General features: G+C 39.3%; 1 protein-coding gene across 2 annotated transcripts in view; it reads left to right on the top strand.

Moving 5' to 3' along the window:
- Nucleotides 1-16,091, top strand: part of LOC143880493 (ribulose-1,5 bisphosphate carboxylase/oxygenase large subunit N-methyltransferase, chloroplastic-like) — a 50,056-nt gene that overhangs the window by 24,896 nt on the left and 9,069 nt on the right. For both annotated transcript variants that reach the window (XM_077383544.1, XM_077383543.1), the window contains exons 8-11: nt 2,952-2,992; nt 3,093-3,173; nt 5,781-5,816; nt 11,341-11,424. In XM_077383544.1, coding sequence (XP_077239659.1) covers nt 2,952-2,992; nt 3,093-3,173; nt 5,781-5,816; nt 11,341-11,424 — 242 coding nt within the window. The remainder of the gene's footprint in view (nt 1-2,951; nt 2,993-3,092; nt 3,174-5,780; nt 5,817-11,340; nt 11,425-16,091) is intronic.

Raw genomic sequence — 16,091 nt, 5'->3', positions numbered from 1 at the left:
TAATTAAAAGTGTCTTAAATGCAATGGGGAGTCCATATTTATAGTTGGAGCCTAAAACTAGTCGTTTTTGGTCTTGTAACGGTTATCTCGGGTGACCTCCGGGGCCCTACCAGATGACCGTTAGAATAAAAAAAAAATAGAAACATAACCTTCCGACGCCCAACGGATTCTTCGGGTGACCAATTGAACGGGCCTGAAAATGGTCTGAAAATGCAACTCTCTGGTATCTTTTCCCTTTGTATTCGGGCGCCCGAGCGTACAAGCTTCAGGCGTTCGAACAAGCCATTTTTTGCAAATTTAATGGAGACTTGTTCAGCCTTTTTAAATGGACTCCTAATGGTTTTTAGGACATGTTAAGTGTTCTTAGGGTCTTTTTAGAGCCTTGAACCCTTCTTGACATGTGGAGGATTGGATTACATTCTACGTATGACAAGCACATCCTAGGTCTATAATGCCTTCAACTGATCATCTTTAAGTGCTTGCTGGCTTTGAATCTCCACAAAGTTTATCTTTTCTTCGATTTGACATTCATGATCCTCTGCCACTTCTGTTGCTTGTTAGGTAACCCCACAGTGTCCTGGACTTAATCAAGAATACTAACATGCAAACCATTAGTCCATAAACTTTCAATCAATTTGGGTTTGTGATCAATCAAAACATGGGTGATCGTTGAACCGTTGGGCTTACATCTCACCTTAAGTCATTGGAACTTCACTTCCATCTATCAAACCATGGACAGTTGGCTGATTTTAGTGTTGATTTTGGAAAACAAACTAGAACATAGAAATTTGATGGACTCTTTGAGTTTGAGTGATTCTTCGGACAGCTAAAACGTAGAAAGGAAAAACCCTAAAACAAACTAGATTTGGTGATGGTTCTGCAGGAAAAGCAAAAGCCAAAAATCCACTCTCTACCAGAACAATAAAGTTCATTAACTTTTATACTTTCAAGGGTGACTACTATGTGAAGAAAGGAGGAATCCCCTAATTTAAGTAGCTTTTCTGTCAACCGGATCCGCATGATGGTTTCTTTAAGGTGATCCTTCGTATCATAACCTAGGGAACCAATTTGAGATGGAGGATTTCTGTGAACCTCTCAAAATGCAATCACAAACAAGAGTTTAAGGGGGCAAAATAGTTATTTTAGGAAAAAAAAAGGAAAAGCAAAAGCCATGATGGTTCTGCAGGAAAAGCAAAAGCCAAAAATCCACTCTCTACCAGAACAATAAAGTTCATTAACTTTTATACTTTCAAGGGTGACTACTATGTGAAGAAAGGAGGAATCCCCTAATTTAAGTAGCTTTTCTGTCAACCGGATCCGCATGATGGTTTCTTTAAGGTGATCCTTCGTATCATAACCTAGGGAACCAATTTGAGATGGAGGATTTCTGTGAACCTCTCAAAATGCAATCACAAACAAGAGTTTAAGGGGGCAAAATAGTTATTTTAGGAAAAAAAAAGGAAAATTTGAACTAGGGCTTTAATTGTGCTTCTATGGAGGGAAAGATGGTAAAACTTGAAAAATGTTTCAATGAGAAAAAAGCAAGGAAGCAGGATTCTTCTCTGGGAGTGGGGAACCGCAATTCCCCGGTTCGCGAATTCGAAACGGGAATCTTCTTGAATCCCCAAAAAACAGGGAAAATACCGGTTCGGATTCGCCGGAAACCCGATTCCCACTTTTGGAAATCGCGGTTTATGATCCCCCGGAAACGTGATTCCCACTTTTGGGAACCGTGGTTTAATGTTATGTGAAAAGCGATTTTCCGGCGATTCCTTGGTGATTCCCATCTCCCAAACGATTCTTGGCGATTCCCCGGCGACTCTCCGGTGAATCTCCGGCGACTTCACGATTCCCGCGTCCGACCATTCCAAGAGCCTTCGATTCCCGCTCTGGCAACTATGAGACAAGGAACAAAATATGGCTTTGATTTAATTGAATACTATCTTTTGTTTAAGTAACTTTTGGAGTCTACTTGCGAACTTCTGAATGGTGCCTCAAATAAAATACTTGTGGGAACTGAGAATAGCATGTTCACAGATAGATTCTCAGTTCACAAATAAGTTTCTACAATGGGAGAATTTTTCCAGTTCCACAAAATATTCCATTTCCACAAAAATATAAGGAAAACTATGAGAAAAGGAACAAAAAATGGCTTTGATTTAATTGAATACTATCTTCTGTTTAAGTAACTTTTGGAGTCTACTTGCCAACATCTGAATGGTGCCTCAAATAAAATACATAAACTGAGAATAGCATGTTAACTGATAGTTTCTACAAAGGGAAATTTTTTCTAGTTAGATGAAAATATAAGCAAAAAACACAATTTATCTAGTTTTTTGTCCTACATTAGAAATATTTGGTAATCAACTTCACGTCACCAATAGTATCCTTTAATTTCTCTCCAGGTTCGGGTGCTGAAGATTTTGTTGTTATGATCATGACTTTGCACTTATGATCTTGTGGTACTAATGCCTTCTTCTTCTGGTTATCATTCTAGTTGTTATAACTCTTTGATTAAGGAAGGAAACTGAGTAAATCTTGAATACAAAGTTGCGGCCAGGATTATAAATCCCTTGCTGTTACTTGTTTAATTTTCATGACATATATATATATATATATATATATAGGTTGTTTAATCTTTCGTGGTCCCTTATAAGAATTTTCTATCTCTGAAAATGAAGGCATGGTTGTCAAGTTTGACCAAAATTTTAAGTAGAACTCGTGTAGGTGGTATCTGCTAGCTATTACAAGTTTCATGTGATCTTTGGTTCTCTATTAATGTCTCGTTCATGAATGGGCCCAACTTTCATTTTTATGATCAAATTATTAATTACATCTGAGCTTGAACCTCACTAGTAAGACCATTTAAGCATTTAAACCTTAATATTGTATTTTATTCAAGTCATATATTTTGGCTATATAAGCTAATCAACGATTCATCTACCTTGCAGTTGGATCTCGTGCTTGGGGAACATCAAAAGGCCTCTCTTTGGTATCATTTTTCTCGTAACTTTTGTCGTCATTAATATTTGTAGCTCCATTTATTGTGCATTTTCAGTTTAATCAGTCGCAAGTTCTAAAATGTTATATAGATTCCATTTGCAGATTTTCTAAATCATGATGGGGTTTCTGAGGCAGTCTTACTAAGTGATGAAGACAGAGAAATTTCCGAGGTATGTCCTCTGTTTTCTGTTGAATTATGTAATTCTGCAGTATTTTGTTAGAGGTACTTTCTACATAGGGTGTACATTTCCTAATGTTCTGTTTTTGTCAAAGTTTAACAAGATTACTGAAGAGAAAACTACCCCAAAAAAATGGACGAAAGATATACACTATCTGAACTGGAATAGAGAGAGCACCAGTTAAGCTCTCTCAGTGGCACATGGCCTAATGGTTGATTAAATGCTTGAAACTATGACTAGGATTGCTTTATAAAGAGAGGTGATGGGACTGGGAAACCATCTCTTAACCATGATGAACTATTTTTAAATTCAAATTCTATTGAATACAATTTACTTTTCTAATCAGTAAACTGTGTAGATACATGCCAACACTCTCACAAACAAATTCCACGCCCTGGACCTCCAAATGAAAAGAAAAGAAAAACATCATCTTTCCTACTCATGTGCAGGGTGTTTCTTGTTTTAAAATGTGGCTTAACAAAACTTTCACCTTTAGCAAATATCTGTATTCTGTCTTGTTGTTGATCTTTGAAAGTGTATGGTTGATACCCATGGTCACTTGATTGTCTATTCTTTTGCTTGGGATGCTTATTGATGTTTCTTTTTATGTTACTATGCTTGTAGTAGTATAGTTGTCAATTTCTTGATGTAATATATGTGATAGGATCGTGCTTGTAATTTCCTATTCATTATCCTAATGAAACATCTAATTAGAGGGGAGTGTCAACTATTGATATATCCAACGGACTGATGTTCTGAACTCCTCTCCTTCATTTCTTTCTTCTTTCTTCTTCCTACTTGGTAATATATTGAACTCAAGCACTAGATGTTCATTATAGTCAGTCGCTGCGCTTTATGCCTTGAGGTGGTTGGTGGGGGGTGGGGGGTGTTGGTTGGGCGGGTTTACATATATCCATTCATTGCAGTGTGGCCAGAGAGATTTGGAATTTTATTTGAAATCTATTTGATATTGCTTGGGCCTTTCTAAATAATTCTATTGAGCTGTTTGAAGGATGTAACTTTGCCCCTTAGACCTTGAGGCGTAGGACTTTATGGAGCTTGGCCCTTATATCTGTGATCCGAGCAATTTGGAAAGAAAGAAATAGGCTGCTCTTCAAAGGTATGACCAAAGATTCTTACTCTATATGTCAGCAGGTTTTATCGATGATGGTTCATTGGGTGGTAGTCAGCTTTCCCTCCCAGAAGTGTCCCCTGCTATTGGGCAAGTTAAGTTTGACTAAATGGGGTACGTTTGGTGGATTCTAGGGACCTTGACAACCTAATAGTGGAAGGCGTCTCACTAAATGTTATCGGGTGGATGAACAGGGAGAGCCTTTTCCCTTGGAGCATCTCCAATGCTATCAAAGAGATCCTGGACCAGATTGAGGGCCATCCCGTGACTTTTTAGCATATTTGGTGCCCGGCTATTAGTGAAGCCGACTGTGTCGCCTGATATGGGGTTGAAAGTCCCCTTGGAAGACTTTCGATTTTCTTCCTACTTGAGGCTATTTTTGCTTGTCCATCTCTTTTGTTTTTGTCTGTATTTTTCGCGATTTCGGTACCCCGGGCTTTGTCCTCTTCTTTGATTAATATAATAGTTCCCATTCAAAAATAAATAAAAATAAAATCCCACGTAAACATTTACTCTAGATCACCAATATACGCCACTTGTATTATTGCAGCAAGCGTAGTAGAACTGCGGAGCTGTTTGATCGCCTCAAAAACTTCAACTGCTACCATGGTTTTAAATTTCGACCGAAGTCGGATTTCGGTGGGAACCGAAACCGAAATTTACCGGAATTTCATTTTTCGCCATTTTCCATTCATTTAAATGCCATTACTTATTTTTTTTTAAAAGTGTTACAAAATTTCAGCCAAAATTTCGGAATTTCGGTCCGGAATTTCAAACCAAATTACCAAATTTCGGTTTTCGGTAGGGTCCGAAACGGTTACCGAAACCGAAATTTTAAACCATGACTGCTACTTCAACTGGTCCTAATCAGACTGTTGGCATGATTTCTGGACTAATCCCATCCCAGCCAGTGGTTTGCCTGTAATTTGTTGAAAATGCACATAGCACATGGGCAGAATTGTTTTTCATAGCTTTGATCATGCATTTCTTGCAGGGTTATGTACTTGTATGAGCTTGCTATTTTATGGGTGATACTATGTGATTCACTTTTCTTCTCAATAAATTTATTTAAGAATGGATCAACTTTGCTAACAGTCACTGTTAGCATAACCAAAGAAGTACGAATAATACGCTGCCACTTTATCCGAGGTTTGGAATTTGAAAATCAAGCAATTAGGAATAGTGTCGTGGGATTTTCAACATCTATTTACTTGGATGACATGGTGGCATAATATTTATACGTTTTGCTCTTTTTGCTAACACTGATTGTTATCTTCGTTATTTCCATTTAAGAATACTGTGTGCTGTCTTAAACTGGCTTGTTCTTATACTGGCAGTATCAGCAATTTAAACCATAATTTTAATTCATAGCCAATATTTTTGTTCCTGTTTGGTGCATATACTCGGGTATTAGATTCTATAGCAAATCGCTCCCTTGTGGCTATTCTTTAGTGCTGTTTGTGCAGGTTATTGCTGACCGGGATTATGCTGCTGGTGAAGAGGTCAGTTACATATTGGAGGAATTGGTTTCTGCTGCTTTTCTACATTTCGTAATTTTGTTGCTGAGGAAATTGTGTCATTTTTTGTTTCCAAAATAAGCTACTTGTTTGTGTTAAATTGTAAAAGATCTGACCAGCTACAATTGGTCTTCTCATAGAGACAGCCATGTGCTCATACTCTACATCTCAGTCATGGTTTTTTACTCGATCAACCTTGCGGATAATAATTTAAGATGAAGATTTTGTTTCTTAAAGTTTTCAAGGGGAATGAAGCCTACTCTTCCAGGAACATCCTATGTATATGGTTGCTAAGATGCTTTGAAGAAGGAACATAAATGGACCCACTGATGCGTGAACTATATTGTAAATTTTATCCATAGATCTGCTATGGCCGAACCATTGGAGTATTTTCATGTTAGATAAGTACAGAGTAAGATACGATTGACAGATCGTGTAGAGCCTATATGTACCCTGAAGTTTAGGTTTTTTGCCTCACAAAGTTGTCAAAATATCTATTCTTTTAGGCATAAGGAAGCTTTAATAAAAATACCCATTAAATTCTACAAAAGGCATATACATGCATCCAGTGACACATATGGGGAGAAGGGGAAAAGGGCCAAAAGTGCCTTACCTTGGAAATGACCTAATAGTTCGATCTACTTCAATCTACAATCAGTTACTCAATCCCAATAAACCAACCTTTCAGTCGTGATTTCATAACGAAATGTTTCCCTGGTTTTACAAGATTTTGGCCGGAATTCCATACCGAAGCCGAAACGTTTTCGTTTCGCTGAAGACCGAAATTGAAACTGAAACCCGAATTTAAAACCTTGGGCTAGTAGGTAGCCTTGTGGGGGTTTCGTAGGCTTATCTAGTCAGAAAGGACCAATGACATCACAAGGCTCGAGAAGTTGGTGACGACAGTTTGCTAGACAAACAAGGATTGTTTGTGGTGCAAGGTTAACGTGCCCCGTGATGGAATAAATATACATAGTCCTTATTACTCCCACTTCCGGTTTGTTTGAATCCGTGGGACCAGAGAATGCCTTAATCACCTACTACCTGAATTCAACAACATCAGGATCCGGTTGCCCATGAACTTCTGTCTTAATTCAGTTGCTTGGTTATAGGGGGAGAAGGGTTTTCATCTCAGTTCCAGTTCCAACCTTTCTACCTAAGCTCTACTCGTGGCTACAGTTGACTGTCCTCCAATTCCACAGTACATTTCCTATCAGGAAGCCTCTATCCTTCCTCATAGTTGCCTATCTAATTATAGTTATTTTAATCTCTATTATAATCTTCCCATTTATTTAGTATCCTCCTCAAAAAGTCTTTTATTTCTCTCCATCCAAATGAATCAAATCACCACATACAATATCATTCTCCAAAGCATTTTACCTTTGTCTCTGAGCAGTTCTCTACTTCATCCCAAGAAAATATCCATCATTGACCTCGGGAATACCAAGGGAAAATAGTCTTGCACTATAAATCTTATGCACCTCTTTGCAATGAGTAAATAGATGATCCACAGACGATTCCTCCCTACAAAGGACACATGCTTAAAAGTCTAAACTTACGTTCCTTAAACATTTTGCACGTATTGACTATTGAGCTTACCTACCTGATGGGGATCCGGGCTCAGGATTTCGAGTATACCAGCGATGGAGAAGACATAGGGAGGGGGGTTGATTTCGATCTAGATGGACGACCAGATTCTTTGATCCACATATTTCAGATCAACGATTCGACGGCACAGATGATTCACAGATGTTGCAGACTTAGAAGCAGAAACCTTCTCTCGGAGTGCTGCTCCCACCTCGGAACCTCAATTCAGCGCTCCTTAGGAAGGAGCTTCCAGGGAGCCCAGAGAGACGAGAACCATTCTAATAACGCTCCCAACCTGCTTCTATTACTCTATAAGTCCCATCATCATCAACTTCCCTACATCAAACTCCTCCAACTCTTCAAAGTGCTTCATTGGAGGAAGCACAAAGGCTTGTGCATCTTCAGAAGGCACGAAGAACGAGTGCACACAAATGAAGATGGTGAAGATGGTTAGAAATTAGCTTTTAGATGTACTTAAATTTTGAAAGATACGTATGAAAATGGTTAGAAACTATTATTTTTGATGTACTTGAATTTTGAAAGATATATAAAGAAAATATTGCATACACGCTCCCATGGCGCTCCCAAACTTAAACTCTTCTAGACCCCACGCTTCGCCGCCCCCCCCGCCCTTGGCTCCCGCTCCCGCCCCCGCTCCCGCACCCGCTTCGTGCTTCTAAGGTTGCAGACACATTTCAGATGCTCGACCGGTCCATATACATTTTCAGAGATGATTCATATATCATGTGGGCCCTTTTGAGACTTAGATTTTTTTTTTTTTGAGTTTTAGGGTCTTAAAAGATGAACCATGTGGATGAACCCAACTAGTGTCAGGATTAGACTTAGTCAATTTGAGCCGGGTAGATCCTTTCACCTTCTTCATGAAAATTTTCTAAACGATTCATTAGCCGACCCCAACTAGTTTGGGACAAAGGCTTAGTTGAGTTGAGTTAGGGTGTTAAAAGAGTCTTATATGAGTATTTTTTAGTAATAGGGGGTAATAAGGACTTTTTGCATCAAAATAACTTGAGTGGGAGCATGTTTTTAAGTCATTAGAACAGGGCAGTTTGGTCCTAAGGGTTTTTTTATTGGTTTGATATAAATACTTTATGTTGGGTTGTAAAAGGACACTACTTGCATTTGCTATGAGATATGGAGAGCTTCTTGGAGAACAAAAAAAAGGGTTTAATCATCATCTTCTTCTTCTTTGGTGAGATGCCCAAGAAACTCATAGTGTGAAGCCTTGAGAAAAGTAGCATACTTTTTTTACTTGTCATCTATTGATTTACTATTTTTCTCTCTTCTCTTTTAGTTTTTCTCTCATAACCCATCTTGCCAAAACTCTAAACCTATCTTGCTATTTTTTTTCACCTAATCTTCTACACAAAAGCCTAGAATACCCATTAAAAAAAATAAAAATTCTCCAACCCTAGAAACACCATCCCAATCCATTCATGCTTTGTGCCTCTTTCATTTTGTCCAAAAACTAATTACCTCTTCTCGGCATCCTTCGACAACCTTCCGGTATATGTTTGCACCCATCCAACCCTATCATAAACCTTGTAGGATTTTTTCTCTAACCTAATCACCCATTTTAGGACCCGAGCCCTTAATTTTTACTATCCCTTTCACCCATATTTCCTCCTCCATAGTCTACACCATCCCCTGCACCCTTTGAAAACCTTCCTGCTTTTGTTTGCATACTTCGAAACCTACCCATAAGCCCATTTGAGGCCCAGAATCTTCCCCATAGACATATTGAAATTGTTTTCAGACCTTATGAGATTTGTACGTTGGATTGGAATGCACTTTAGTGGGGTTGCTGAAATTTCCTGTTTGTTAGAATCCTGACTTCTTGGAATTCTTGATATTTGCAAGCATGTGTAGATTGATCGCATAATTAGATTTACTTATGGATAAACTTAAAATATCTATTGTTTGGTCATATTTTCATGGTTGAGTTGTAGAAGTTGCATGCTATCCAGATTCACGGTACGTTTGTTATTATCCTTCTCTTATTTCAGGTCTTATAGAACTTGATAGTTTGCCTCCTTTCCGCTTCTAGATAACCCCATAGAAGTTGTTCCCGTCCTACGTCACTTCCGCTGTCTAACAAAATGCTTCCACCCATGGTCTTGAGGGGCCCGTACACCTTTATGAATCTTGATGTATAGTTTTTTTCTTATGGTTTGTCCAAGGTTTTAAATTTCAGTTTCGGTTTTGGTTTCGGTTGGAATAGAAACAGAAACATTTTGGTTTTGGTGGAAATTCGGAGGACATCTTGTAAAATCACAGAGACATATGCAAATGATGAAATTTTAAGATGGAACTTTGGGAAATGCTAGAATAGCACAAATACATACTTAGAAACCATCACATAGCAAGAAATCCATTCATAATGGCTTAATCACATCGAACACTAGGGACATGCGTTGTCGCAAATGTCTGGATAGTTTAAGTCAGTAAAGAAGTACAATGTAACAAAGTATAAGAAAGTACAATAACCATTCTCCCCTCCAAGGACTCCAACTTGATGTCAATACGATGTAAATCATAACACCTTTCCATTTCTTGTCGTTCCGACCATTTCGGTCTAATTTCGAATATTTCGGTGGGAAATAATGGCGTGGAAGGAATTCATTTAGATTTCGTTTTGGTGGGGATGGAAATGGAAACATTTCGGTCATATTGGAAAATTTTAAAACCACGGGTTTGTCAGATAAACGTTGTTGATAGGAATTGAAACTCCTAGGCTTAACTGTAGAATTCTATGGTACTGCCTATTACGTTTTCCTAATTTGTTCGAAGTAGACCTTTGGATTTATGCCACAAGGTTGCCAGAGCAGGAAGCGAAGGCTCCCAGGAAGGTGGGAAGGGTGAAGGGTGGGAGAATTTTTTTAATAGTTAAACATTTAAAAAAAAATTACTAAAAAATTATTATATGAACCAAATATATAAAAAAACAGTTTTTATTAAAAGATCCAACATTTACTTGAAGGAAAATCACTATCAGCTGAAATGCCTGTATTGACTAGTCCATTGACTAGTGCCTGACAAGATGAAAAATTTTTAGAAACCAAATTATGAGATTTTTTTACTTGACTTTTGAGATTTAATAATGTTTGTACGTGATAGAATTTATGAATTTTTAAAATTGGAAAAAGACCCCATCGTTTGGAAGTTGAGATTTTGACCCGACCTGTTTTTTCGAATTTTGTACTGGAACTGCAAAGTTGACTTTTTATCCTTTTAGATTTGGGTTTTGAAACTATTTTTAATAGATTCAAATGGGGGATATTCTCTTTTATTTACATGTAAATCTTAAGTAAATGGACTTTTACGTAAATGACTTTACATGTAAATATAAGAAGTGGAAGAGAAGAGGACCATCAAGAAGAGAAGAGGACCAACAAGAGACAAGGAGGGTAGATAGGAAACTCGGTTCCCATAGAGTGGGATGCGCATTTCCCATAGGGTGGGAATCACGTTTCCCACGTTTCCGAAACGGGATTCCCAAAAATAGGGGAATCGAGAAGATTCTCGTTTCCAAATCGCGTTTCACGGAATTGCGATTCCCCATTATGAGTAGAGATTCCTGCTTCCTTGTTATGCTCTGGCATGTTGGGGGTTCTTTCGTTTCAAATTGGCACTTTCTCCTTTTGGAGTATTTAGCATTCATAGTCATGAAAAACTGCATGGTGTTTTCTTTGATTGCTAGAATTTTCCTTTATTTTCATGCCTTATTTATTCTACCTGTTGTTTGGACGATATAGTTTCGTTACAATGATCATATTGTGTTAATTTTCCATGTAATTTTTCGATATCAGCAATCTTTTATGATTATTTGTATTATTACTCGGTCAAATACAAATATGAGTTCTTAACCTTGGAAACTCTATTAACGCTTTGATTTCCTTTTCAGGTTTTCATAAGATATGGAAAATTTTCAAATGCTACCCTTCTGCTGGACTTTGGTTTTACACTTTCATATAATATTTATGATCAGGTTAGACTCAGATTTCTGTACCCAAAAAAGTTTATTATGACCAGTGCATTATATGAAGCTTGATGTGGCCTTTTGCACTTTTCCCAGTGTTACTTTCATGGATCCTTGCTTGTGTACATTTTGTTTCTATTGTATTTTTTTTCATTTAAATCACCACATTGTCTAATTCTGTCCGTACTTAATTTTTTTTTATCCTAACAAGGCAAAAAAAAAAGAAGTAATTTTGAGCTTCTCTCTCTCCTCTGTGTGTGTATATATATATGTGTGTGTGTGTGTGTGTGTGTGTGTGTTTATGGAACAGATATGTCTACCCCATTTTTACCACTCCAGATCCCATAGCCTATTCTTTGATGCTTTTACCAGTCACTACTGGTAGCTCTCCCTTTCTCAATCACCAAAGTGGGTTGACTTGTAAAGTGATTACTTAACAAGAAGTTTTTTTTTTTTTTTGTTTAATTTCACCTTCCTCTTTCTATTCCTCCACTATCGAATCTGTCCTCCCTTTGTCCACCCCTTCCTTGAACCCTCTACAAACCCTCAGTAGATCGTCTATCCAGTCAGCACAGCACCTATACCTGATGGGCCCCTGTTAAAGTATAAAAGATTAAATAACGCCTTCTCCAACAGCTTAAGCTGTTGGAGTAATTGGTTGTTTCGACATGGTATCAAAGCAAAGGTCCTAGGTTCAAAACTCCTTGATACTAAAAAATCCACATCCAATGGCCAACCCAAAAAAGAGGTGCCACATGTGCCACGTGTAGGCCAAACCCTAAAAAGAGGGGCCACACATGAGGGGGAGTGTTAAGGTATAAAAGATTAAATAACGCCTTCTTCAGCAGCTTAAGCTGTTGGAGTAATTTGTTGTTTCGACAGCCCCCAACAACCATAGTGAAGCCAACAGCTGAGCAATGCATCCACTCGCACCTCAAAAGCTCCCCAAGGCTAAGGGCTTCTCCAACATACTTAACCTCAACCTCTGAGAGATGCCTAGTCATCTCGACTGCTTCGTCATCAACCACAATGAAGCTAGAAGCTCGGAATGATCAACCGGCCTCTCCGAACATGAAGTAAATGGTTGTTCCAACACCTTTTTCTCCACTTGTCATGATTGCAAGTAACGACATAGTCGAGGCAAGAGGTGGAGGATGAAGAGTTTGAGAAGGTTGAGCACATCATAAGGTGACAAACCCCAAGGCATGGTGCTTGAGTAGATTGTGAGCTATTGCTCCCTATCTGTGTACATTGGAGGGAGCTCCCCTATAAGTAAAGCAAAATCTTGTGAACCCAGGGGAAAAGGCAGGAGAAGTGGAATTACAAAAAAAAGCGCCCCATTTAGAGCTGTAGGTAATTATGATCAATAGCGGTTGCTACCATAGAGTTTGGCGAGTTATCATCACACTTCACAAACTACAATCCATGTATTAACTTCCAACAAAGTGGAAATGGCCTGAGTTTTGATTATATACACAAACATCCATTGTCCAACTATAATAAAAGTCACAACTCGGGTTTGAGTATGAACAAAGACAAAAATCAACTCTGCATCCACAAGTCGTTCCAACGGTCTGTCCCCAGCACTCCTCTCACTGTTGGCCAGCTCAGGTTGACTGACCACCACCACTTACCTCTCCTCATAATCATACCAATGCAACGCTAACTCTGAGTACTCTGTGTTAATCAAGTGAAGGGTGCACGAACACCCTGCTCCAGACATCAATACCCTATAAAGGGAGAAGAGGAGAGAATAACCGTTACATTGGGGGGCAGTGCAACATTTATCTATCAGAACAAGGAGTTGCAAATATCAGTTTTCTTTCTCATAACAAGAAATCATCTCGGGGCTCTCTTCGCTGAGAGTTTCAGAGCCACATTGTTATGTCAACCACCTTTGATATGTTTGTAGATTGGGTACTATGAGCAAGGTGTGTTGTTTAGGACTTCGTGAATTTCGTTCAGCTAGTCTATGCTGCTCCAATTTCACTCGCCGCTACTACGGAAATCGCTTTTGCTTTCTTTTCCTCTGGTTACTGAGATGTTTCAGTTCGCCAGGTTGTCTCTTGCCTGCTCATGGATTCACCAGCAGTTCGAAAGGTTGACGTATTCGGGAATCTCCGGGTCTATGCTTATTTTCAACTCCGCGAAGCATTTCGTTGCTTACTACGCCCTTCCTCGTCTCTGGGTGCCTAGGTACTCACCATAAGCATTCCCTCATTTGCACCTCGCCATTCACAGTGAATGTTTTGAAAACTCTTCAAAAGTATCCTAGCCCCCGGGTTCCTGAGATGCTCCTCGTGAACGTTCTACGATTATCTACGATGATAGTCAAATCAGTTGTTTTCAGTCTCCTGTCTTTATCAGTCTATTCCTTTTCTGTATCACTGCTCTTGTAACGATCGCATTTGTCCTGTCCTGTATCAGCAAACGGTGCGCCTAAAGGGGGCTTTGGGGGACCTCCCCCAGCCCTTGTTTGCTCTTCCTTTTGTCATGTAACTCTTCAATCGGTCTAATCGGTAGCTGTCCAATCTGTCCACGAATCCCTTTAAATAGTTCTACTCCTCTGTATCAGTCTGGTAGCATTCCCTTCCTTTATCAAAGTCTAGTACTAGCAAGGAAGCAAAGAGGGATGCTAGCGAAGTGAAGAGGAAAGAAAGCAAAGAGGAGCGGGGACTCTTGTTAAAGACAGCCTTAGAAGCTGATTCCTTTAAAAGATTCCCTTCTGCTTATGTAAGAAAAAAATCTGTTGCTTGTTTGGCGCATAACGATTAATCAGTTCAGAGGAAAGCAAGCTCAGTATAATATGAAAGCAAAGCCAAGAGGTTAGCAGGAAGGTGCTTTTGAGCAAGCAGTGCGCATTAGAGAAGAGAGAATAGGCCTGGTGGACAGGGGACTGCCTTGCGGAATCCCTTTACCTAGGGACCTCTAGTTATTCCTGTCTCGATCATCAATAGAAGCCGAGTGAACGCATCCTTGCAAGTTTCTTACCCGCCCATCCAAGGACTCGGCAGAAAAGAAGGTTGCTGCCTAGGGCTGCTCAATCGGTTATAACCGAACCGAAATGCCATATTTTTAGTAACCGAAATAATTTCGGTTAGTAAAAAACAGTAACCGAAACCGAAACCGATTTTTTTCCGGACCGAAACTAACCGAACTGAAATAGTTCTTCGGTTATTCGGTTATAACCGAATTAGGCGTATGGAATTTCAAGGTTTTATATGATGAAGATGAAGCCATGAAGGGCTGTAGGAACTAGGAAGTAACATACTGATATTTTGATCATAGAGTAGCTCCATAATTTCAAAATCTGGGAAAATAAAAAAAGAAAACCAGAAATGAAATACCCGTGAATCTATGATGTAAGAGACGGAAGCGGAGAGGCGGGGGCCGCCGAGGAGAAGAACAGAAGGAGGCGAGCTTCGGTGAGAAAGAGACGGAGGCAGAGAGCGGAGGCCGTTATAGTCTTGGAGGCGGCGGTGCCGTCACTCAAAGTCTCAAACCCTAAGTCCTGTCGAGGCGTCGAAGAAGAGGAGTGAAAAATAAATCCCCAAATCTAGCTTGATAGTCTCTCTGTCTCAAGGTGGCTTTGATGACTTTAGTTTTACTTTTATGCTTTAGCTTTTTAAAATTTGAAATTTCAACTTTGACCAGCTAGAGGCCTAGAGATAAGGAGGTCCTTTACTCCCTTTGTCCTTTCTAGCAGCTAGGCCAGTCACAAGATGTGTTGACGGGACAGTACTTGCTGCATCAATAAATGTGGATAAGGCAAAACCTGTAATATTTTCTTTACCTTTCCCCAAATCAGGAAAAAGATGGGATTGGGTGTCAACTTCGCAGATTTGGTCAGAGATTTCTTGCTATTTTCCTTGCAGAAAGAGAGAGGAGAATCAACTATTGCTAGCTTATACAGCTAATTCGGTGATTTCGGTTAGCCGTATTAGTTACTTTTAGAAACCGAAACCAAAACCAAAAACCGAAAAAAACTTAGTTTTGAAACCGAAACCGAACCGATTTTTCCAGGAACCGAACCGAAACCGAAAAACCAAATTGGTTCGGTCGGTTAATTCGGTGTTAACCGAATAGTGCACACCCCTATTGCTGCCCATGCCGAAAGAACTCCCGGTGCATCGAACAGAAAAGGCCCGGTTCTTGCTTCTCCTCCAAGAAATTCCAAGACGGAGGTAAGATTTTGTAATGTTTTTTGAGTCCCTTTAATTGACATAGACCCAAGCCCCAAGCGAACTTACCATACTCATAAGGGCGTGAGAGGGGGCCCCCATCACGTAACGGGGCGCAGCTACGAATCTATACTCAGAAGGGCGTGAGAGGGCTACTATACTATTCGGATTTTGGATTTTTCCTATCTTCATATGAGTGGAGTGGGTTCTAGACTTCTAGGTCAAATAATTTCTCTCGAGTAAATTACGTTTTATGTTTCTTCTTGAAGTATAATTTTCACCAATCCCGAAATTGTTCCAGCAGTGGGATTTCATAGAAGTTGCTAAAGTAAACCTTTCCTTGACAATCCTAAAACTGGTCCAGTAGTGGTGATTCATAGACGTTGCTAACTTTATTGCCTGTGTTCTTTAAAATCAAAGCGAACCATCCCTTGCATTTTCCAATTGGTTTTATCTTTATATTTGTCATTTTGAAGTGTTCTGTTTCAAATCACT

The sequence above is a fragment of the Tasmannia lanceolata genome, unplaced genomic scaffold (genome assembly GCF_043159265.1).
Source record: "Tasmannia lanceolata isolate RefF3 unplaced genomic scaffold, GAP_Taslan_0.1 ptg000006l, whole genome shotgun sequence".
In the NCBI taxonomy this organism is placed as follows: Eukaryota; Viridiplantae; Streptophyta; class Magnoliopsida; order Canellales; family Winteraceae; genus Tasmannia; species Tasmannia lanceolata.
This window is presented reverse-complemented; position numbering and strand designations above follow the sequence as displayed.